We start from the raw sequence: 25,069 nt of genomic DNA, 5'->3' as shown, positions 1-25,069 counted from the left end.
GAACTCTATGGATAATGCACATTGCACAGAGGGTTGTAACTACTCATTAAACAAGGAGCAATCATACGACTTGTACACGCGTACTTGGATAGGAGCGTGTGCAAAGAAGGGATAACGAAAGAGTTCGCAACCGTTTCCGCGTGTTCAAGAGATAAACGTACACGTAAATATGCAGTATTCCTGGAATTTATACTTGAAATTCGGTGATCGAAGCGGGCCTAGGAAGAAGGCAGCGAAGATAAGGTGAAACAATCGAAGCGACAGAAAGACCCTCCAATCCTACTCTTATCAGTTTCGTGTGACAAACACGCAAAGTTCGCGGCAGCGCCATATGGGAATTCACTCACTCCTAACAAAGAGCGATATAAATATGTCCTTCAATGCCCCATTGTTGAAAGGCAGTCCTACGTATGCACTAAAGGCTGATAACACAGAGGTGAGGAGGGATATGCGACCGAACTCACCCCATCCATTTCCACAACACTTCCTTTACAAAGACGAAAGGCTGTGCAAGTAAGCATAGCTTTTTCTTTACAGTGACGAGAAGAAGGCTGGGCAGGTAAGCCACGCATTTTTACTTTTAAAAAAGCATCGCTGCTATTGCTGCAGCGTTGCGACGCTGTACTCGTACAGACTTTTTCCCTGTTGGCTCCCTGGGCACTGTCATAGTCCTCTCTGGGCGGCGTTAAGTAGGCATGACCCGCTAAAATTTCCCCACCAAGGTTGTCATGTCATCCTTTACTTTTTAGCATGCATCATGGCGACGATTTCTTTTTTTTCTATTGTGAAAAAGTCTATAGATATTACACCAAGCTGTGTGATCATTAATGAGTGCCAGAAAACTTTATTTATTTATTTATTTACCGTAAAATTTGAATCCGTCACCCTCTTTACTGTTGCGAAGGATAATTCGACACGATTTGGAGTGGGGACAGTATCATTAATCAGCCATCAATAAAAATGCAAGCTGGCGGCGGAAGAGCTGCTAAGAATAAATAATGTGCATTCATGCTTGTCGTGAAATGTTTTATTGAATACGCATGCATTCGCTGTTTTCATTCGCATACATCATGCGAATAAATAAATTGAATCAAACAGTGAAATTGGGCATATGTGTATATGGCAAAAAAAAAAACGCATATTTTATATGTACCGGAGACAGGCATGTGTGCTTGCTCGGGTATATAGGGTTGCTGGCTCGGGATCCTGCGGTATTTATTTTACCCTCAATCATGCAAATCTTTGTATAAAGGGCTGCGGCTTACATGAAATAAAAAAAACAAAAGCGAACAGAAGTTCATAAGATAATAATAAAATATACTGACTGTGCACAAGATGACGGGAGGTTATGCTGATTCAACGAAGTTCAAATGCAGGTACAGCGGCAAATTTAGCGCGTGAGAGAAATTTGCAACACTTTCGGGCACAGAAGTATCTGCTTAGGTACACACCATCGCAGTGTTTTACACCATTAACTGGGGATAACTCCGCTACTAATATCTATGCGAGCTTCAACGTATGGTGCGTCAGCCAGAATCGCAATGATGGGTAATACACGAATTTGTCTAGTCTTCATACGTTTGGCTCCAATCGGCTCAGTGTGGCCCGGACCCGCTTTGACGCAAAACAAAGTTCAGTGAATATTCAGAGATTCCACTTCCCCAACGCAATATTTTCAGGATCGCCAAGTGAAATCGATGCACAAAGTACTGTACGATTCATTGATTTATCCAGAACAAATGCCGAAACAACCATAAACGAAGCCGAAGGCGCGCGAGAAGCCCGCAAGCATGAAGACGAGGAAAATTAATGTACTCATTCCATGGTGGCTGAACGACCGCAGCACCACAGTTTCAAATGGTAATTGTAGTAGACATCACACGTGCGCCGACCATTCACGTCATACCTCTTTGTCCACTCACAAAACGCGGAAAAAGCGTTAAAAATGATCTTGCTGAACGTGACAATGCCAATTTGCAGAACTAGATGATAATTGCGGTCACCTGGCGTTGTCACTGACCGACGCATTTTCATAGACGTCTACAGGTATTAAGCTACTAGTAGATGGCCTGGTGGACTCGAGCAGTCTTATCACCTATCCTGGGTGTCTGGGGGGTGTTGATTATGCGCAGCTCTTTCGTTAAGGTCAAGCACACGATAATCAACGTTAGGCTCTGTTTTGTGCTTTTATATTTTGTTGAGATTTCTCGCGGACGCAGTCTGACTAATCTTAAATTTCGCAGTTAATGGGGGCCGATTTTCTCTTGTTTTTACACGAAAATCTATTCACTGCTTAGGTTTTCGACCCGGATCGACGTTGTGAAAAATTAGAACTATTCATCAATAAACACTACGTTTCCCTTATTTCAGGAAAATGTTTGCCGTGATCTTCGTCGTGGCGCTTCTTGGAGGCAAGTTGTCGAATTTTTTTTTTTGATAAAAGTGATGTACATTGAAAATGCCTTGATTTGTGTATGACTTAAGTGACTTGTATGTATTGAAAACAAAACACATTTGTGAAATTTTGTTGCCTGTCATGACTTGATATGAACTAAACATTGATAATATTTCCCAGCTGTCTGCCTAGTATTTGTATATTTTAATTATGCAAAGGTATTCAGTGTATAACTGTGCATGGTCTGATTGTAATCTTGTGTTTCACTCCTGAATGGGTCCGAAAAGGGCCTGCAGTATATGGAAATATTTAAAAGTAGAAATCTGTAGGCCACCAGATAATTATATATATATATATATATATATATATATATATATATATATATATATATATAAAACAGACAATAATGCCAAGAAAAGTACAGGGGAGGTTATTAGATCAAATCGTAAGGTAAATGAGAAAAAGAAAAGTGGGTGAAAAGATAACTTGCCGTGGGTAGGATCCGAACCTGCGACCTTCGAATAACGCGCGAAGGTCGCAGGTTCGGTTCCTGCCCACGGCAAGTTATCTTTTTGCCCCAATTTTCTTTTTTCTCATTTACCTTACGATTCGATCTAATAACCTCCCCTGTACTTTCCTTGGCATTATTGTCTGTTATATCTCATGAATATTGTGTAAAAACACGAAATAACGAGCCCTTAGTTATACACTTGTTTCCATTATATATATATATATATATATATATATATATATATATATATATATATATATATATATATATATATATATATATATATATATATATATATATATATATATATATATATATATATATATATATATATATATATATATATATATATATTGTAATGAATTAATGAATCTGAGTAACGGACGCTCTGCTGGCAACGAAGAAGACGATGATGATCGGTGGCTGCAGCAGTAGCTCGCGCACGCCGTTCGCCATTAGCCAGACCTGCCTGTTAAAGCTCATTTTGCCAAGCTGCGTCTGAACCTTTCTCGACGTACAACACCTCTATTTTAAGTGGTGGAGGAGCCGGGGTTCCCATCAACCTAAAACTTCGCAATCGGACGCTACCCTCACCGTTCACCATGACTGCTCCTGGCCCTTCTCAAGCTGCCTCACCGACAGTCTACTGTACTGGCGCGCCTCGGCAACGTGACCCACCAATTTTTCGCGGCAACGATGAACAAGACGTCGAGGACTGGCTCGTCGAGTACGAAATCGTAAGCGCTTCCAACAAGTGGAACGCCTGCGACCAGCTCACAAACGTGCGCTTTTACCTAGCTGATGTGGCCAGCCTCTGGTTCAAGAACCACCAAGGCGAAATTACCAACTGGTCCGCCTTCAAGACCACCATCTCCGCGGTCTTCGGCCGTCCCGCCGTGCGCCGGCTTCGCGCGGAACAGCGTCTCCGTAGTCGAGTCCAGCGCAGGGACGAGACCTTTACGAGTTACATTGAAGCTGTCTTGTCCCTTTGCAAGCGCGTCGATGAATCTCTAACCGAACGCGACAAAATCAAGCACATCATCAAAGGAGTTGACGACGACACCTTCCAGATGCTCGTCGCTCGGAATCCACAGACCGTCACCGATGTTGTCCACCTCTGTCAGGAGTACGACGAGTTGCGTAAGCAGCGTGTCTCGACGCGCAGGGCCGCAGAAGATACGGCTGAAGTTTCCGCCCTCGTACACGACGTCGCTGCTGATCAGACCGTCTTACTCCCCCAAATCAAACAATTCATTCGTGAGGAAGTTGCGCGTCAGCTTTCTCTTGTGGCCGAAGCATCCGCGCCAGTGACCTCGTTAGACCCACGTCTACGCCAGGTCATTGAGACACAGGTCGCGCAAGCACTGCCTCCATCGCCACCTGTCCCTACGCCGCTGACCTACGCTGCCGTCGTTGCTAGACCCCCAGCCCCACCTGTCTCTGGCGCATACCGGGGCACCGGGTCCTCCTACCCTACGACGCTGCCTACATACACGGCACCCCATCCCGTTTCGCCCCCTGCACCTTCTGTCGTTAACCCATGGCGCACCTTGGATAATCGACCCATCTGTTTCGCATGCGGTTTCGTGGGACATATAGCACGCTACTGTCGCCGTCGCAACTTCCAGCCTCCAGACCATGGGAATTCTGCAAATTACCAGGCTGCCCAGAATCCCCGGCGACCATCTTCTCCTATCACCCACTCATTGTCCCCACGACGCCCCGTCGATTCTCGCCGGTCATTACCACCCCGTCGCCGATCTGTCTCCCCGATGCTTCGGCGCACGAGCCCCGCTCGAGAGGAAAACTGACAGCCGCAGTTCCGGAGGCAAGAACTGCGTCGTCGTCGAACTTTCTAAGACCTCCTCTTTGTCCGTCCAACGAAATTGATGTGCTAGTAGAAGGTGTTGCTGTACGTGCACTTGTCGACACAGGCGCCGTCGTTTCTGTAATTAGTGAAAAACTGTGTCGCGATTTGAGAAAAGTTACAACGCCGCTTACGAATCTTGCTCTGCGTACAGCCACCTCCCATTTCATCGCGCCGACAGCTCAGTGCACAGCACGCGTTCTTATTCAAGATGTTTGGTACGCCGTCAACTTTGTTGTTCTCCCACGTTCATCTTACGACGTGATACTAGGATGGGATTTCCTTTCTACCCATCAGGCTCTCGTCGACTGCGCTCGTGCTGAACTCACGTTGACGAATCCGTGCCTTGATATCGACCACCACAGTCCCTCGAAAGTGTTTGCCGCAGCTGACGTCCGCATCGCGCCGTTGTCCGCCGTCCTAGTGCCTGTGTTTTCCCCTGCTGCCACTAACTCGACGCTCCTGTTCCAACCAACTATAGCTAGTGTGCAACACCGGACCATCGTCCTCCCGTTTGCCGTCATCAACTTTTCCAATGGTTCGGCGGTACTTTATGCGTGCAACGTTTCTGCTTGCCCGTACATCCTGCTACGCGGTGAGTGTCTGGGAAGCCTCGAGACCTTAAATTGTATTTTCGAAGAACCGATCTATCCAGACAAGCCATTTCTACCGACTTGTGCCATTACACCCGCAACTGACGCTAATGAACCTATGGATGTATTCCGCAAGTCCATCGATTGTAACCTCACGCCTGGGCAGCAGAAACAGCTGATCAAGCTCCTACAGCGTTTTCGAGCCTCGTTTGACCACAATCAGCCTTCCTTAGGTCGAGCGTCATCTGTTGTACACCGTATAGATACCGGTCAAGAGACGCCATTACGGCAGCGTCCATATCGTGTGTCAACTACCGAACGCCGTGCCATCAATGAACAGGTTGACGACATGCTGACACGTGGCATAATCGAACCGTCAAGCAGTCCCTGGGCCTCTCCAGTTGTGTTGGTGAAGAAGAAGGACGGATCCATCAGGTTTTGCGTGGACTACCGGCGTCTCAACCGAATCACGCGCAAGGATGTCTATCCGCTGCCACGCATTGACGATGCCTTGGACTGCCTACAGGTAGCCGAATTTTTCTCTTCTTTAGATCTCCGCTCTGGATACTGGCAGGTACCCATGGCAGAGGCCGATCGTGAAAAAACTGCTTTCATCACACCCGACGGGCTTTACGAATTCACAGTGATGCCCTTCGGCCTCTGCAACGCGCCAGCTACTTTCGAGCGGATGATGGACTCTATCCTTCGAGGCCTCAAATGGAACGTTTGCCTTTGTTATTTAGATGATATTGTCGTCTTTTCAACTGATTTTGAAACCCATTTAACCCGCCTCGAGAAAGTCCTCGCGTGTATTTCTGCCGCGGGGCTGCAACTGAATCTGAAGAAGTGCAATTTCGCCGCTCGAAAGCTTACAATCCTTGGCCACGTGGTTTCAAAAGACGGCATTCTTCCTGACCCTGCCAAACTTACAGCCGTTTCAGCGTTTCCCAAACCGACCACCATGAAAGAGCTCCGAAGCTTCATAGGCCTTTGCTCTTACTTCCGGCGCTTCGTCCGCAATTTCGCGACGATCATCGCTCCTTTGACCAAGCTCCTCGCCGGCTCCAGAGACCTTTCAGCCTGGTCTGCCACCTGTGACGACTCTTTCAATGAACTGCGCCGCCTCCTCACGTCGCCGCCTATTCTGCGACACTACGACCCATCGGCACCCACAGAGATCCACACCGACGCTAGTGGTGTCGGGCTAGGCGCTATTCTTGCACAGAAGAAAGACGGCTTCCAAGAGTACGTGGTTGCCTACGCAAGCCGAACTCTTAGCAAAGCCGAAAGCAACTATTCTGTCACCGAAAAGGAATGCCTCGCCATTATTTGGGCGATAGAAAAATTTCGACCTTACGTGTACGGGCGCCCTTTTGACGTCGTGACTGACCACCACGCCCTCTGCTGGTTGTCGTCATTGAAGGATCCAAGTGGTCGCCTCGCCCGATGGGCATTACGCCTCCAAGAATATAATATTCGCGTGGTCTATCGCTCCGGCCGGAAACATTCGGACGCAGACGCCCTATCCCGTTCGCCTCTACCCCCTGACCCGGATTGCTGCGAAAGTATAACCTGTGATGCCACTGCCGTCACCATCGCCGACATGCCATCTGAGCAACGCAAGGACCCTTGGGTTGCTTCGATTCTAGACATCCTGGCTGGGCGGACGGCTTCCCCCCCTTCTCGCACGTTGCGTCGGCAAGTGGAGCACTTCGCCACTCGCGACGACGTGCTGTACCGACGCAACTACGCACCCGGTGGACGTCAGTGGCTACTCGTGATTCCACGTCATCTGCGATCCGAAATTTGTTCCACGTTTCATGACGACCCCCAATGTGGCCACGCAGGTTTCCTGAAGACTTATTCTCGCATACGTCTCCGATATTACTGGCGTGGCATGTACCGTTTTATACGACAATACGTTCGGGCCTGCTCGACGTGCCAGAGACGAAAAACTCCCCCTTGTCACGCCAGCGGTACCTTGCTACCCTTACCATGCCCATCTCGACCATTCGACCGCGTCGGCATCGATATCTATGGTCCCCTTCCCAACACTGCTGACGGTAACCGCTGGATCATAGTTGCCGTCGACCATCTCACGCGGTATGCCGAAACTTCATCCCTTCCCTCGTCTACAGCAAAAGACGTTGCGACTTTCGTTCTTCACAACATCGTATTACGTCATGGAGCACCTCGGGAGTTACTGAGCGATCGTGGTCGCGTATTCTTGTCAGACGTCATCACAGCATTGCTGCGTGAGTGCCACGTCGTTCACCGCACTACAAGCGCCTATCATCCTCAGACCAATGGAATGACAGAGCGCTTCAACCGCACCCTTGGTGACATGCTGTCTATGTATATCTCGTCAGACCACTCCAATTGGGACCGAGTGCTCCCGTTTATCACGTTCGCTTATAATACCGCCATTCAAAGCACTACAGGGTTCTCTCCTTTTTTCCTCCTTTACGGACGCGAACCTTCTTGCACTATGGACACCATTCTTTCGTACAAACCTGACTCCTCAGAGTCCACGACTTTGTCTCAAGCCGCTACATACGCTGAGGAATGCCGCCAACTGGCAAGAGCATTCACAACCCAAGACCAAGGACGCCAAAAGCACCACCATGACGCATCAAATAACACCACTTCCTACGATCCAGATTCACTCGTCTGGCTGCATGTTCCCTCTGCTACACCTGGCCTTTCTACCAAGTTGGTCCCCAAGTATCACGGCCCATATCGTGTGCTACAAAAAACGTCACCGGTGAATTACCTCATCGAGCCACTGGAACCATCTTCTGACCAACGTCGTCGTGGCCAGGAAATTGTCCACGTCTCGAGACTTAAGCCCTGCTACGACCCTCCCGTGTTTACTTGTACATAGGTCGCCAGGATGGCTCCTTATTTCGCGGGGAGTAATTTTAATGAATTAATGAATCTGAGTAACGGACGCTCTGCTGGCAACGAAGAAGACGATGATGATCGGTGGCTGCAGCAGTAGCTCGCGCACGCCGTTCGCCATTAGCCAGACCTGCCTGTTAAAGCTCATTTTGCCAAGCTGCGTCTGAACCTTTCTCGACGTACAACACCTCTATTTTAATATATATATATATATATATATATATATATATATATATAATATTAATGAGATCTAACAGACAGTAATGCCAAGAAATGTACAGGGGAAGTTATTAGAACCAATGGAATGTAAATAAGAAGAAAGAAAAGTGGATGAAAAAATAACCAGCCGTGGGCAGGAACCTACGACCTTCGATTAACGTGTTCGATGCTCTAACCACTGAGCTACCACAGCGGCCTTCCCTCCATCCACTTTTTTGGGTTTATATGTGAATTTAGAAGTAGGAGTGACAGTCAGCGCCATCTGCCCACACATCCTGGTTATTTTTTCATCCACTTTTCTTTCTTCTTACTTACATTCTATTGGTTCTAATAACTTCCCCTGTACATTCCTTGGCATTACTGTCTGTTAGATCTCAATATTATTGTGTCAAAACACGAAAAAACTAGCCACTTCTTTCCCTAATTTATATATATATATATATATATATATATATATATATATATATATATATATATATATATATATATATATATATAAGGGAAAGAAGTGTATATCTAAGGGTTCGTTTTTCCGTGTTTTGACCCAATATTATTGAGATCTAACAGACAATAATGCCAAGGAATGTATAGGTGAAGTTGTTAGAACAAATGTAATGTAAGTAAAAAGAAAGAAAAGTGGGTGAAAAAATAACTTGCCGGGAGCAGGAATCGAACCTACGACCTTCAAATAACGCGTTCGATGCTCTAACTACTGGGCTATCACGGCGGCTATCACCCAAGCCACTTTATTGGGTTTATATGTGAATTTAAACGTGGGATTATCAGTCAGCGCCATCTGTAGCTAGAGCGGCGAGTGTGGAACACCCTTTTTTTTTAGCCTGTGTGGCGTCACGTAGCACGTGAACTTATTACTAGCGGGCAGCTGACCAATAGTCCCTCTCATACAACCTAACGGCGCCAAGTCTGCCAGTACGAGACCCTCGTTAATGAATACGGGAAAGAAGTGTGTACCTAAGGGCTCGTTTTTTCCTGTTTTGACACAATATTAGAGCATAGAACGCGTTATTCGAAGGTCGTAGGTTCGATTCCTGCTCAGGCAAGTTTTTTAACCCACTTTTCTTTCTTCCTATTTACATTACATTGGTTCTAATAACTTGTCCTATACATTCCTCGGCATCACCGTCATTGTCTGTAAGGTATATATATATATATATATATATATATATATATATATATATATATATATATATATATGCGAAAGAAGTGTGTACCTAAGGGCTCGTTTTTTGTGTTTTGACACAATATTATTGAGATCTAACAGACAGTAATGCCAAGGAATGTACAGGGGAAGTTATTAGAACGAATGGAATGTAAATAAGAAGAAAGAAAAGTGGATGAAAGAATAACCAGCCGTGAGCAGGAATCGAACCTACGACCTTCGAATAACGCGTTCGATGCTCTAACCACTGAGCTACCACAGCGGCCTTCCCTCCAACCACTTTTTTGGGTTTATATGTGAATTTAGAAGTAGGAGTGACAGTCAGCGCCATCTATAAGCCAAGCGACGAGTGTGAACCAAGCGACGAGTGTGAACCAAGCGACGAGCGACGAGTGTGTGGCGTAAAAGAGTGGAAGTAGGAGTGACAATCAGTTTGTAGAAGTAGGAGTGACAGTCAGCGCTCTATAGGCCAAGCGACGAGTGTGAACCACTCTTTTATGCGCATGTTTGGCGTCACGTAGCACGTGAACTTATTACGCGCGGGCAGCTGATTAATAGTTCATCGTATACAACCTAATGACACCAAGTCTGCAGGTACGAGATCCTCGTTAAATGAAATAAGGGAAAGAAGCGTATACCAAAGGGCTCGTTTTTCCGTGTTTTGACACAATATTAATGAGATCTAACTGACAGTAATGTCAAGGAATGTACAGGGGAAGTTATTAGAACCAATGAAACGTAAATAAGAAGAAAGAAAAGTGGATGAAAAAATAACCAGCCGTGAGGAGCCGTGAACCAGCCGTGAGCTGTGCTCACGGCTGGTTATTTTTTCGTCCACTTTTTTTTTCATATTTACGTTCCATTGGTTCTAATAACTTCCCCTGTACATTCGTTGGCATTACTGTCTGTTAGATCTCATATATATATATATATATATATATATATATATATATATATATATATATATATATATAACCGCAGTCTTAGCCTGGTGGTAGAGTGTCCGCTTTGACGGCGGGAGGTCGTGGGTTCAAATCCATGTGCCGCCGGATACCCACCGGTATTACAAATGGGCACAGGCGTCCCCCGGCCCGACACTCGGCTTCCTTCAGGGGTGACACGTCTGGGTAAGGCAGCCTGCGCCATTCAAATCCCGTCGAAACATGTGAGCACGATGAGTAGAGGTAAAACTCGCTCGGTAAATCAAGGAAAGGGTCGCGCCAAGCCGCCGACAGCAAGGGCTACCACCGGAGTACGGGCTTCTACAAGACAAGGCGCGGAAGACCAAGGCCATGACCGCGATTGCAGCGACAATGACAACCGCAGCGTCCCAGCCCACGATGGTCATGCATCAACCCAGGGAACCACCAATTTTCCATGGGTCATCGTTCGAAGACCCGGAGTACTGGCTAGAAACATAGGACCGTGTGGCCGCCCTCAACCACTGGGACCATGACGAAAAGCTGCGTCATGTGTTCTTCTAATTGGAAGACACCGCAATGACCTGGCTCGAAAATCGGGAGTTCACGCTTCGAAAGTGGGATGTTTTCTGCGGCGCATTCCTGCAAACGTTCGCGAGCGTTGTTCGCAAAGAGAGGGCCGCTGCTTTATTAGAGACCCGGGTTCAGCTACCAATTGAAAATGTCGCCATTTTCACAGAAGAAATAACCCGACCATTCCACCAGGCTGACCCAGACATGCCTAAGGAGAAAAAAGTTCGTTTCCTCATGCGAGGGATCGAACAGGAGTTCTTTGCGGGACTGATGAGAAACCCACCGAAAACCGTCCAAGAATTTGCAGCCGAAGCGACCACTATCGAAAAGACCCTGGACATGCGCACCAGACAGTATAATCGTCACCTGACTGCAGACTGCGCTACTGCTCAAGCTAGTAACTCCGGAGACCAGCGTGAAACGATCCGAGTGATCGTGCGGGCAGAGCTGCGCAAGCTGTTGCCTTCGGCGCAGCCTCAAGTGGATTCAATCGCCGACTACCTGACAGGAACTCAGTGGACACCACGAAGCCCTTCGCGTTCGCCGTCGCCCAGCCGCCGCACGTCACCGCACCACCGGCAGTACTCTGGCCCAACGCGGCACCGGTCTCCTAGCCCGTATCCGAGAAACTAAGGGCAGCAACCGGTGGAGGTGCGGTTGCTGTGCGACGAACTACCGAAGATCCTCCGACGACGACGACGCCGCGACGGAGCTTTCCGAACACAACGCCAACCAGGCAAAGCCCTGACGGCGAAAGCTCACTTACCGAAGGTGGCCTGACGACGCAACATGGAAGCAGCGGAACAAGCCGACGCAGCCGTGACCCGACGACACGCCCTAACTGTAATGCGAGACGGCGAACTAGCGACCTCGACGTTCTTATCGACGGCCACAGTGTGACCGCTTTCGTCGATACTGGAGCCAACTATTCTGTCATCAGTGGGTCATTCGCCGCGAAGTTAAAGAAAGTTAGGACATCTTGGAAAGGCCCTGAGATCCGCACAGCCAGAGGTAATCTCGTAACGCCTGCAGGAATCTGCACAGCGAGAGTCACCATTAACGGCCGTATTTATCCTGCAGACTTCGTAGTCCTACAGTGTTGCTCGAGAGATGTCATCCTTGGCATGGGCTTCTTATGCCTCCATGGTGCTGTCATCAACCTAAAAACAAAGTCGATAACGTTATCCACAGAAGAAGCACTACCGCCGTGCACGCCGTCAGGACACCATGCCTTGAATGTGCTGGAAGAACAAGTCACCATTACGCCTCGCTCAAGCGTCATTATTTCAGTCGGCGCTCCTAAATCACCTGACTTTGAAGGCGTCGTTGAAGGCAGTCAGCATCTGTTGGTCACCCGAAATATTTGCGTCGCAAGAGGAATTGCAGAGCTGCGGAGAGGCAAAGCAACGGTTATGCTCACGAATTTCTGCAATGAGTACAAACATGTGAACAAAGGAACAACGGTCGCATACATCGAAGAAATTGTCGAAGCCACCAGTGCTTTCACCCTCGCCGATTCTGCGGAACCTGCTCAGAGGTACCAAGCCCCTCCCATAGCTTTCGTCGTCATTCCCAGACTTCCGAACAATAAGCAAGAACAGCTAAAGGCCCTGCTTCTGCAATACGAAGATTGCTTTTCGTCGTCATCGAAAATTCGGCAGACCCCAATCACGAAACATCACATCATAACCGAAGATAAAGCCAGACCACTCCGTCAGAGTCCGTACAGGGTTTCGACGCGAGAACGTGAGGCCATGAAGAGACATGTTGATGAAATGCATCGTGATGACATTATCCAGCCGTCCAAGAGTCCATGGGCATCCCCCGTGGTGTTAGTGAAGAAAAAGGATGGGACACTACGTTTCTGCGTCGAATATCGCCGCCTGAACAAAATCACAAGAAAAGACGTGTATCGTCTCCCAGGAATAGACAACGCACTTGATCGGCTCCATAACGCCAAGTACTTTTCGTCAATGGACCTCAAGACTGGCTATTGGCAAATCGAAGTCAACGAAAGAGACCGAGAGAAGACTGCGTTTATAACACCGGACGACCTCTTCGAGTTTAAGGTGGTGCCCTTCGGCCTTTGCTCAGCGCCTGCAACTTTTCAACGCGTTATGGATACAGTACTGGCAGGATTGAAGTGGCAGACTTGCCTTGTGTACTTGGACGACGTCGTCGTGTTTTCCTCGAGTTTCGACGAGCATCTTTGGCGCCTTGAAGCTGTACTTCAAGCCATCAAGACTTCCGGACTCACACTGAAGCCAGAAAACTGCAGATTTGCGTATGAGGAACTATTGATTCTGGGGTACGTTATCAGCAAGTATGGAGTTCGTCCCGATCCACGGAAAACAGCCGCCATCGCCGACTTTCCGCCGCCCACTGACAAGAAAGCCATGCGCCGATTTCTGGGCCTGTGCGCCTATTATAGGCGGTTCGTGAAAAACTTCGCCCGCATGGCCAATCTTCTCACTAACCATACCAAGGCCGACGTGGAGTTCAAGTGGGAAACGCCACAGGAACACGCTTTCCAGGAGCTTGAACATCGCCTCCAGACGCCTCCGTTAATTGCCCATTTCGACGAATTTTCCGTGACAGAAATACATACTGACGCAAGCAGCGTAGGTCTTGGCGCCGTTCTTGTGCAGAGGGCTGACGGACTTGAAAGGGTTATTAGTTACGCTAGACAATCGCTATCCAAAGCAGAAGCAAATTATTCCACAACAGAAAAGTAGTGCCTCGCCATCATCTGGGCTACGTCGAAATTTCGCCCCTACCTCCACGGCAGGCCCTTCAAAGTTGTGAGCGATCACGACGCCTTGTGTTGGCTAGCCATCTTGAAGGATCCTTCAGGTCGCCTCGCACGATGGAGCCTGAGATTTCAAGAATATGACATTACTGTCACTTACAAGTCAGGCAAAAAACACTCTGACGCCGACTGTCTCTCTCGTGCGCCTGTCGACCAACCACAACCCGACGACCTGATTGACGACTACATCTTGGGAATGATAACTACCGACGACTTCGCTGAACGACAGCGGAACTTAAGGCCCTAATAGAATACCTCGAAGGCAGGACCGCCGAAACCCCGAAGGTATTCAAGCGCGCACTTGCGTCGTTCTTTCTACGAAATGTTCTTCTACAAAAGGAAAACTTTTCACCGCTTCGAGCTCAGTACCTCCTTGTGGTGCCTTCAGCTCTGCGACCAGAACTCCTGCAGGGCCTGCAGGACGATCCGACGGCAGGGCACCTCGGTGTTTCTCGCACGCTCGCGAGGATACAAGAAAGGTACTACTGGCCACGTCTTACCACCGACGTCACTCGTTATGTGAGGACATGTCGGGACTGCCAGCGACGCAAGACACCACCGACAAAGCCGGCGGGACTTCTGCAGCCAATTGATCCACCTTGCCGACTTTTCCAGCAGATTGGTATGGACCTACTGGGGCCGTTCCCGACGTCGGCTTTCGGAAACAAGTGGATCGTGGTAGCTACCGACTACCTCACCCGCTACGCCGAGACAAAAGCCCTGCCAAAATGCAGTGCATCCGAGGTAGCTAAGTTCTTCGACGAAAATATCGTCCTACGTCACGGCGCCCCGGAAGTCCTTATCACCGACAGAGGAAGGGAATTCACTGCCGACTTAACTCAAGCGATCTTGGCATACAGCCAAACAAACCGACGCCGGACGACAGCGTACCACCCACAGACCAACGGCCTCACCGAGCGGCTTAACAAGACGATCGCCGACATGCCGTAAATGTACGTCGATGTCGAACACAAGACGTGAGACGCCATTCTTCTCTATGTGATCTTCGCATACAACACGGTGGTGCAGGAGACGACACAGATATCTTCATACAAATCGGTCTACGGAAGGAGCCCGGCAACGATGCTCGATGCCATGTTACTAAACGTCACCGACGAAGAAAACCTCGATGTGAGCGAGTACCTTCAACGCGCCGAAGAAGCCCGACAACTTGCGCGTCTCCGTAGCAAGAATCAACAGACGACCGACAGCCACCGTTACAACCTTCGACGACGCTTCGTGGAATACCAGCCCGGTGAACGTGTTTGGGTGTGGACGCCGATACGCCGACGTGGACTAAGTGAAAAGCTTCTGCGACGGTACTTCGGACCGTACAGGGTGGTTCGACGTCTCGGCCCACTTGATTACGATGTTGTCCCCGACGGCATCACGAACTCTCAACGACGCCAATCGTGACCTGAAGTCGTCCATGTCGCGCGCCTCAAGCCGTTTCATGCGCGTTAACAAACTGAAACAGTGTTTTTTTTTGTATTATTGTTGTATCGTAATTTATTCATTGTACTTTCTTGCATTATTATTGTACCTTCATCTTTAGTTAAAGCATCGGGACGCCCCGCCGCGGTGGTCTATTGGCTAAGGTACTCGGCGGCTGACCCGCAGGTCGCGGGTTCGATTCCCGGCTGCAGCGGCTGCATTTCCGATGGAGGCGGAAATGTTGTAGGCGCGTGTACTCAGATTTGGGTGCACGTTAAAGCAACGCGGTTGGTCAAAATTTCCGGAGTCCTCCACTACGGCGTCTCTCATAATCAAATGGTGGTTTTGGGACGTTAAACCCCTCAAATCAATCAATCAATAAAGCATCGGGACGATGCCTTTTTTCAGAGGGGGGCAATGCCACGTTCCATTTCCCAAGTTTTTGTTATCGTCCCAAAACACCACACGATTCTCAGCGCAAACCGCGCCTGCAGTTTTCGAGAAGGTTCCGGACTGTAGTAGATCATTTTGATGAGATCACGCATACTGTGCGAACGGTACAGATTGTTCTGGAACCTACGCCATCGCCAGCGATAACACTTGAACATTCGACGGCAAGAGTATAAATGCCGACGCGCTTCGCCGCTTGTCAGTTGTTGATCGAAGGCCGACGCTCCGTTCGCCGCTATCAGTCCGAGACTGCTATCTGTGCGAGACTGCTGCTGTAATTGGACTTTCCGTTTATCGGGCACAGGTTCGCCCAAATAAACAGTTAAATCCCAACACGAAGTCTCCTGTCTTCGGCCCCGTCACGACCCCGTGACAATATATATATATATATATATATATATATATATATATATATATATATATATATATATATATATATATATATATATATAACAACTTATTTATTCAGCCAACGTTTCAATGGGAGCCCTGTCGTTTTCAAGGCATGATACTATTTACACATTTCCGTGTATACTTATAGCTTCTCGAGAAAGGATGGAAGAAAGAAAAATATTAACAACAACAAAAAGAAAAAAAAGCAGGAAGAAACGTTAGAAAGAAGCAAGAGGCGCATGGCGGGATCAGGAAGGAATAGGAACTCAACACATTAAGGCGAACGTAAACGACCTATGCCATCTTTGTCAACAATACCTCCTAAGCACCACCCTTCCCCCAAGTGGAAATTTTGACCACCGTTTCTGTATTTCACCCTCCGGTGCAATCCGCTGGCGGCTTGCCCTCCTTTGAAGTTTACGACAAATTGGTGGGGAGAGCTTAAGCGCTTCAAGTGCATGTTGGTGGCGTTGGAAGATATGAAAGAGCCGGTAATTGTGGCACCACTATCAATATTCATCATATGCATTAACTCCTGTCAGTGAAGGAAAAGAACAAGAGGGAAAAAAAGAAAACAAAGAAAACAACCAAAAAAAAGAAACGAAAGAAAAAAGAAAAAGAGGGGAACTGTACGACATTCAGACCACTTATCTGTGCGTTCCGCCTGTGCTTGAAGTGGCAAACGATTTCACTATTGTCAGATGTACACGCTAAAAGCTTTGTTTGGGGGTAATATTATTGTTGTAATGGGGGCTAGGGGCAGAGTACTGATTACAGAGATTTATTTGCATCTTTTAGTGATCGTAACGCTGACGGACTGCCTGGGTGTTCATTTATTCTGTTTTTTATTGTGTTGAATTTGTAAATAAAGTAAGATTCTCGTTGTTCCCGCTCTCTCATTGTTCAAAAATTGCTTTCCAATAGTGTATCTCTGATGTCATCAAAGCAGTGATCTTTTAATATGCTGTGTTTTGAAAGTGGAAGGCCTGGCAGGGAACGTACATGTGCCCGATGGATGTTGAATCTAATTCTAAATGGTGTGTCTGTATGGCCCACGTAGTGCATGTTACATACCCCACATTCCAGATTTAAGGTATATTACGTTATCCAAGTCACAGTGCAGCGCACCTCTAATCCTGTGCTTAAAATATGAGTGGGTGCTTTCTGCCTCTGTTGTTGTCTGCATGTGTTTGCAAACTTTGTCTCTGCTTTTTCCGCAAGGGCGACACCCTGTTTGAGGTTTCAAGCCTAGTTTTGAATTTATCAAATGATCCCTTATACTTTTCGGCCGCTTGTATACCACACAAGGAAGAGAAGTGAAAATTTCGGATAGTCACCCGCTCTGTTCCAATATGTTATAGTGTTTTCTTAGGAACTTGTTTATGCCAGGTGGGTTGCTCGTGAAAGTTAACAGCAAATATTTTTTACGGTGCTGGTCGGCATCTTTTTTGCGGTGTAGAAGAGTCTGGCGGTTCAGGTTTTCCGCTTTTTTTAATGCGTCATCAATGATAGCTGACTGGTATTCTTCATGAAGAAGTACTTCGCGCATACGTGTGCAGTTTTTGTGGAAATCCTCGGTGCGGGAGCAGATTCACCGGAATCTGTGTGCTTGGGAATAGGGAATGCTGGTCTTGCCCTGAGGTGAAGTGCAAGCTGGTCTTGCTTCTTTGTTAACGTTTCTTCCTCCTTCTTTTCTTTTTTTCTTCTTTTTTGTTCTTGTAATATTTTGCTTTCTTCCCTCTTGTCTCGAGAAGCTATAAGAAGATACGAAAATGTGTAAATTGTATTATGCCTTGAAAAAGAGGTGTCATGATGCAGACAGCATATTGGCGTAACAGATATTGAAGTCGATGTTGGAAGAAGGAAGTAAGCAGACGCAAAGGAAGAAAGCAGGGAGGTCAACCAAAAAAAAAAAAAAAACATCCGTTGGCTACCCTACACTGGAGGATTGAGGAAGGGGATAAGAACGTTGGGAAAGAGGGAAGTGAAGAAAAAGAAAATAGAGAGAGAGAGAGTAAATTCACTGCAGCGTAAAGAACTGCACCACGAGTCAGGCGTTCACACAAACCCGTCGTCCTCAAAAACCACAAGAGGGCTTTCACTGCCTAGTGGGCTGTCGAGAGATGTGAACTGGGCTGTAATGGCACCTGCACAGAAAGTGGAAGATCATCCAAGGCGCAGTGCGTTGGCAAGTACTTGTCTTTCTGCGGCAAGTCTCGGACAGTGACACAGCAGGTGTTCAATATATTTGTCGGTGCCGCAAAAACCGAATGCGCACTTCGGTATTGGCAGAACGAGTAGGGGTGGGCAGACGATATGATGTTCGAAAATGTAGATGGTGGTGTAACAACAATTCAAAATGGTGGTCGGGGAAAGTCATGCGCATAAGGGGACGGCAGAAAACTTGGTGCATGTGCTGAAATCTGAAAATTTCAGTGCATAAGTCATATACTTCGAGACATAGGTAATAAGCGATCGTTCGGAATGGCAATTTGTTCTTTCAGCGGCTGCTTATAATGATGAGTAACTCAAGGCAGAACTGCCCACACACTACGTCTAAGGCAATCGTGGGGGCGATCTCAACCAGAGATGTTGCCGAACTGGCTGATATACCTCACAAAAGACATGCGCTCCTGTATTGGTTACCTGAACATTAACTAATTGCTGCCAAAAACAGAGAAACAACAACAACAATAACAAAAAGAAAACATCTCTTGGCATTGTTCACCTATGTTTATTACCAAGAGCATCGCGAAGAAAAGTATCAATTATTAAATAAATAAATAAATAAATAAATAAGTCAGGTTGTGTTTGCGTTTGTCTGTTTTCTTGTTTGTGTCCTGCATATTACGAGGAAATCTTGAATAGTATACAGTTCAGCTTCATTAATTGTTGATGCCTAAAAGTGATCGACACACTCAACCTATCAATTGAAAAGGTGCTCTTCGCTTCGGCAAAATGTAATTGCCCGCTCAACACGCATACATCATTCTCTGTTAACGCGCAGGGCCCGCGCACGGACTTGACAGGAATGACGGAGTCGGCGCCTTGGACAACAACGCCAACGTCGAAGACGCCAACGCCTACATCGACTCGGTTCTCGAGTTCGAGCTGCCGAAACACACGGCGAAGGTCGATCCGCTCAAGGCGCGTAACTTTCAGCCGGTCAACGGGCACCACCTGAACGGCACCAACATGAGGTTCGTCTTCTTCAGTGTCACCGGTCTTCGAGATATCCGCCGCGACGGCGACTGCCAGCTGACCCGCGCCAACGAAGAACATCCGACCACCCTGGAATGCAACCTCGCCACCGAACTACGTTACGACGTCGTTGCTGAGCTGACGTACCCGAACGCGACGCTGCGCAAGGTGAAGATAAACGGCACCTTCGAGGGCGTCAGGGGTCCGCTTACCGTCACGTTCGAGAGATCGCTGCCGGCCAAAGTCGAGTTCTCGCCTCGCTACGACGCCATGTGGGACAGCGTGTCGGCGGGGCGAAAGGCGCGCCCCACTTGGTACGCCGTGATGGAGCGAGAGCTTCACCTGCAAATGATGAACGTGTTCGAGTACGCGACAAAACGAGTCTTTGCCAAGGCGATGCTTAACGCGGCTAAAGAAGTTCCGTTCCCCGAGTGAAGCGAGAAGCGATACCGAACGCCCCAACGAAACATCTCCCTTTCGCGTATATACGGGCTCTCAATCTCCGTAATTACCAAGGCGGCCACGTCAGCGTAGAAATCGGTCGCTTTCAACGAAAAGTCTCCTCAAAATTTTGGAATAGTAAATCTGTGGTGCAAGAATGCCCCAGTGTCCAACTGTATTAAGTACGACTGTCACTATTGTAACAAAAAACAAACAAACAAAGAAATAAAAAAAATAAAAAAGTGCGCAAAACTAACTATAATATGAATTTACTGTGGTGACTGAATGAGAAAAATAGATTATTTCTTTCCAAGGCCATCGCTGTTATCTTTGAAGAAAATCGGCTTGACAGAGAGGTATAAGTAATAATTATCCACAGAATGCACTCATAAAGGTAAATTTTATTAAAACTAAAGGTAAGTGCTTCGAGAGACTGAATATCGCAAAGGACTTTTTTTTTCCTGTCGTGAATTGTCCAGACTGTTCACCTCGATTGAGTCATTCACTATTATTATCGCTACATGTGGTGAAACTTTTGATTGGATCTTTACAGAGTGTGTTAAAAATGTGTTAAAATGTCTCTAGATTATGCAAATAGTAAGCGAACAGAAAATATTGAAAGAAAAAAGTGACGGATCCCGCGTACTTGGGAATTGACGGTATACGAACCATGCGGAGGGACTGCGACAGTGTTGCAATTTTTTTATTGAGTCACACGTCATGAAATGACGCTAAATATATGTACAAACGCATAGACATATGTTTAAGAGTTGCAGATGTTCATATAACCAGTTGTTTGCACTTACGCCACAAAACCTAGAACATGCCTATTATAGCAACACCAGAAGCTGATATGAAGCGCTGATGTTCGCGAGGATTCTGGCTCTGGACATTACTACATGAAAAAAACTTCAGCGCATGGCACCTAAACTGAATTGACACTAAACCATCCTGACGGCTCTATCAAAGGAGTACATACGTAATGTTTACAAAATTGGGTAGGCAGCACTACAACCACTATCGACGTTTCACGAAGATTAGCGTCTATTTGAAAAGCAGTTCCGAGACCCGATGTAGCTGCATGGTAAAATGCTTCATTGCCACGCAGAATGCGTGTGTTCGATTCCTGCTGGGACCGTGACATTTATTCTTTGCATTTGTCGGGTCGATGCTACCGACGTCGGGTATTTCTCAACACTCGCGCTTTAAAATTGCCCATATGTGTTCTCGTCATTTCCGGGTAGATATTAAAAGTCAATCACCTCTGACACATACGCGCATAACAGCGGCACATACCCTCCGTAGCTATCAGCCACTGTCTTGTGGAAAGTGTTGGACGACGTACGCGTCGAGATTGTGACGTTATCCATGTCTTGACTAGCGCGTTATATTTGTCAAGCCGTCTTACCCTCCCATGTTTATTTTAGTTCACGCCAAGTTAAGGAGGGGACCACGAGAGCACCCAAACGTAAGCGGCTAGATTGATAGATAGGTAGATAGGTATATAGATAAGCTCAAAGTCACCGAAGTTGGCAACTGAATGCTTCGCATTAACAAAAAACTAGCTTTAGGTTCACATTTGATTTGCCCTATAAACTAATGGTGTCCAAGTTACTTTGTCAAATGATGTTACGTAAATAACACAACGTAAAGCAGACACTTGAAGAACAAGAGAAACTAAGAAAATAAAGTTATGTAGAACAAGCAAACTTTTCAAAAAGGCAGCAATTGAGCATTAGCAAACGCAACAGTAATTTCTTACCATAGTGAATGCCTTAGTAATTAGCTGGTAACGAAATTACTGAAGTAGTTCATCCAGTTTGCTATGTACCAAAAATGGGCTTCATTTAGTGTACGAAAACACTACTTGAAGCTGCGCGATGACCGTTCACAAAGCCGAATGTTTAGGTATCAAGGTTAGCGCAGCAGCAAAAAACAAGATGGTTAACTATAGAATGCTATTTTTTTATATGCGAAGCATTTCTTTGCGTAATGCAAGCACCTTTGGGGTCTATTTGCGTATATATCTATCAGGACACTTGCGTCTGGGTGCTCTTGTGATTATTCTCTGAACTTCGCGTGATCCAAAATTAGTATGGGAGAGTAAGATGGTTTGTCAAATATGAAGCGCTGATCAATACGTGCATAATGTCACATCCCCGTCACATGCGTCATCAAACACTTTCAGCCCGCTGGTGTGTGCGGATGTCCAGAAAATGCTGTGGGCCCATGTGCTCAGATTTGGGTGCAGGTTAAAGAACCCCAAGTCGTCGCGAATTCCGGAGCCTTCCATTGCGGCGTCTTTCATAATCATGCGTTGTTCTTGGGACGTTAACCGCCCAATTACTGCCCGTGCCACTTGTATGCGGGCATGTGCCACAGGTGAATCCCACTTATTATCTACCAAGAAGCGACGATAACACACATGGGTAATTATAACGCGCCGATATCAAGAATATCCCGAGATCGGCGGCATTGACCCGGCGAATACAAATAATAAAGGTCAGGATCCCAGGAGGAATCAAACCCCAACAGTGTGCGTGGTAAACAAGCATCCACAGAGCCACGCCAGGTTTGGGGGAGGGGGTAGAAAAAGCGGTTAACGATTTAGAGTGCTCTGTAGTCTACTATGGGAGAGCATTCGGAACTACTTTTCAAATAGAGCCTAATGTTCGCGAAACGTCCATTGTGGTCTCTTATCTGGCTATGCGATTTTGAAAAATTACTTCACGTCGTGTCACCTTGTAGTTAAGTGCCATGCGCTGACGTTGATTTATGTAGCAGTGTTCAGGGCTACTATCCTCGCAAGCACCAGCGCTTCGTATCAGCTTATCGCTTCTGGTGTTGTTAATACTCATGTTTCTATTGGCATCGTTGTGCAAGTGCAAACTGCTAGTTATATAAACATCTACAACTGTTCGTAATATGTCTGTGCGTGCAATATTTGCACATACACTTAGCATCATTTTATAACGTATCGCTCAGTAAATAAATTATAACAGGGTCACCTTCCCTCCGCATGTTTCGCAGAACGACGGTTTCCGACGTATGCAGGATCTTCCGAAATTTTTCTCTTCTGTTTACGAAGCCTCTATTTCACTTACGAGAGAATACTGTGGTCCTTTGACTGAAAATTCTGAGTATTGATTCAGAAATGCGCATTCTGGCCTAATGAGACATAGTTGGATTTGAAAAGTACCATTTAATTTTGCTCGAATCTTACGCGAGCTTTTTGTGCTGCTTTGTTTTCTTTCCATATTTTGTTACCTAAAGTCAACTATTGCGTTACAATAAATACTGAAATAACCGTGTTGTCCCTCAGCTCAATGAAGAGACCTCCCTCAGGTTGTAACCTTGGTCGTGTTACGAACGAGTAAAAGCGGTATACTGTTCTTAAACGTTTAAAAACACCTCGCCACCCACGGTACACTTCATGAAAGAGTGTTACTTGAGACCATGAGTGGACATGCGGACCGCATATATGGACCAGTTACTATGCGAAATCAGGCGAAAATTGGCACACTCAGTTATTAGTTAAGAAATAAGAATCGGGAAGTCATAAGAAAGAAAATGTTGCGAAGAGTGGTCATAAATTAAGAAGAAAGCGTGGCCTGACGCTCTTATTTCTGTGAAAGCTCAGTCGCACTATGCGGGCTTGTGGCATACTCTCGTGATCATATCGTAAATGCGGATGTATAGAAATCATTAGAGGATTCTGGCTGGGGCGCTCCGGTAAAAAAAAACACAAGCAACAAAAATGGGCTGATAGTTAGCGCTTGAGGTCTGGCTGAAGTCGGCCCACTGTAATGCTATCAAAAGAGCTTTTTTTTAAATACGGATTTTCATCATATATACATCACCGCGTATACGTTGGTAACCACCGAAAAAATTACGTCAATGAATTAGAGCAAAGAGCATAGTTGAGCTTTCATGACGTATATTTCTCAATATATCATTATAACAGAAAAAAAGAGCACCAGCTCGATAGACGCAGTCAAGTATTATCATGTTGCTTGAACAATAGTTCTACTGCGTTACATTTTTTCGTAGCGATGTTCACCGAACGTCGACGAACCTGCACAAACATCTGCCTCTGGACAATAAAAAGAAGTGTAGGCAGGTTGACCAAGGCTGAGCGCAGTATACGCTATCCTGCACTGGAAAAAAAAAGTGGTGCGAAGAAAAGGCACGGAGAAGAAGAGAAAAAAGTTGCTGATTCAGCCGATGCGTTACAGTTTCACGTTTGGCATCACAAACGAACAATCCGACCAGTGTCCTTGAGAAAATGGAACATTTCAGCAGCACTGCATCCAGATTTATTGTGAAAAATATGATGTAAATGTGTCACGGGATCGTAGGGACTTAAAAAGCCCCAAACCAAACTATACAACATTTTATAAAGGAGAAGTGTCGTATTTAGTGAAGGGCGCAAGATTAAGTATGGTAACATGGGGCTATTCACCCTGACGCAAGCCAGGACTTGCGAATCTTTTGCCTCCCCTGAGATGCCGTGGACGGGAACCAATTCGTTTACTGTGCGTTAAGCAGCGCGATACTGTTGAGCACTACTGACTCATTCTGGCTGGTATTGCAGCTTTCGATGCGCTCACATTTGACTTTTCTCATTAACCCCCCCCCCCTCTTGTCCATTGTACCACACTCCCTTTCCAAACTCACGTTTGTTCAATCTTTAAATTAAGAAAAGAAACTAAAACATGCATATCCACTTATGCTATTGATCATGTAGAGCGAAGTTATTGAATGGATTTACCAGTTACATGCTTCAGTTCCACTCAGCTTTAACGGCATCCTGTGAGTCTTCGCTGTAGTGTTTTTCTTCACAGCATCCTGAGCTTATCTTTTGGATGTGCATGTGGATCGCGAGCTCTCTCCCGTCGAACAAAGCGCGTTGTAGCGCGACACAGCCCCAAAACAGTAGAAAATACCCAATGACGACGATCTTCGGCGACGTCAGACCCTTCAGATATATGCTCAGGTATAGCCGCTGCAAGGGACCACACAAAAGCGTTCCGATTGGCTGTGGAGCCGCGCAAGAAGAAGAGTCGTTCCGAAGCACCCGTCTCCTCGGCGCGAAAGAGACCTGTCAGGCGGCCCCACCGAAACATTTGAAAATTTCAGCCAACGCTACATAGGAATGCCGCCTTCCATTCTACAGCGCCCG

The 25,069-nt window shown here is 46.7% G+C and overlaps 1 protein-coding gene across 1 annotated transcript; it reads left to right on the top strand.

Annotated features, from left to right (window-relative positions):
- Positions 1–425: 425 nt before the first annotated feature.
- LOC119172378 (uncharacterized) lies at positions 426–20,143 on the top strand. Its single transcript, XM_037423444.2, has 3 exons — positions 426–559; positions 2,371–2,411; positions 19,253–20,143. Exons 2-3 carry the CDS (start codon positions 2,375–2,377, stop codon positions 19,879–19,881), a joined length of 666 nt encoding a protein of 221 aa, XP_037279341.2. The 5' UTR covers positions 426–559; positions 2,371–2,374; the 3' UTR covers positions 19,882–20,143.
- Positions 20,144–25,069: the final 4,926 nt, after the last annotated feature.

This window comes from Rhipicephalus microplus, chromosome 4 (assembly GCF_043290135.1).
Source record: "Rhipicephalus microplus isolate Deutch F79 chromosome 4, USDA_Rmic, whole genome shotgun sequence".
In the NCBI taxonomy this organism is placed as follows: Eukaryota; Metazoa; Arthropoda; class Arachnida; order Ixodida; family Ixodidae; genus Rhipicephalus; species Rhipicephalus microplus.
The sequence above is the reverse complement of the archived record's forward strand: the minus strand, read 5'-3'. Positions and strand labels throughout refer to the sequence as shown.

Bases quoted from the DNA above. Each gene is read 5' to 3' on its own strand.
- LOC119172378 (XM_037423444.2), top strand. From the start codon at position 2,375: ATGTTTGCCGTGATCTTCGTCGTGGCGCTTCTTGGAG. The intron at 2,412-19,252 runs GCAAGTTGTCGA...GTTAACGCGCAG, and splicing joins CGTCGTGGCGCTTCTTGGAG to GGCCCGCGCACGGACTTGAC.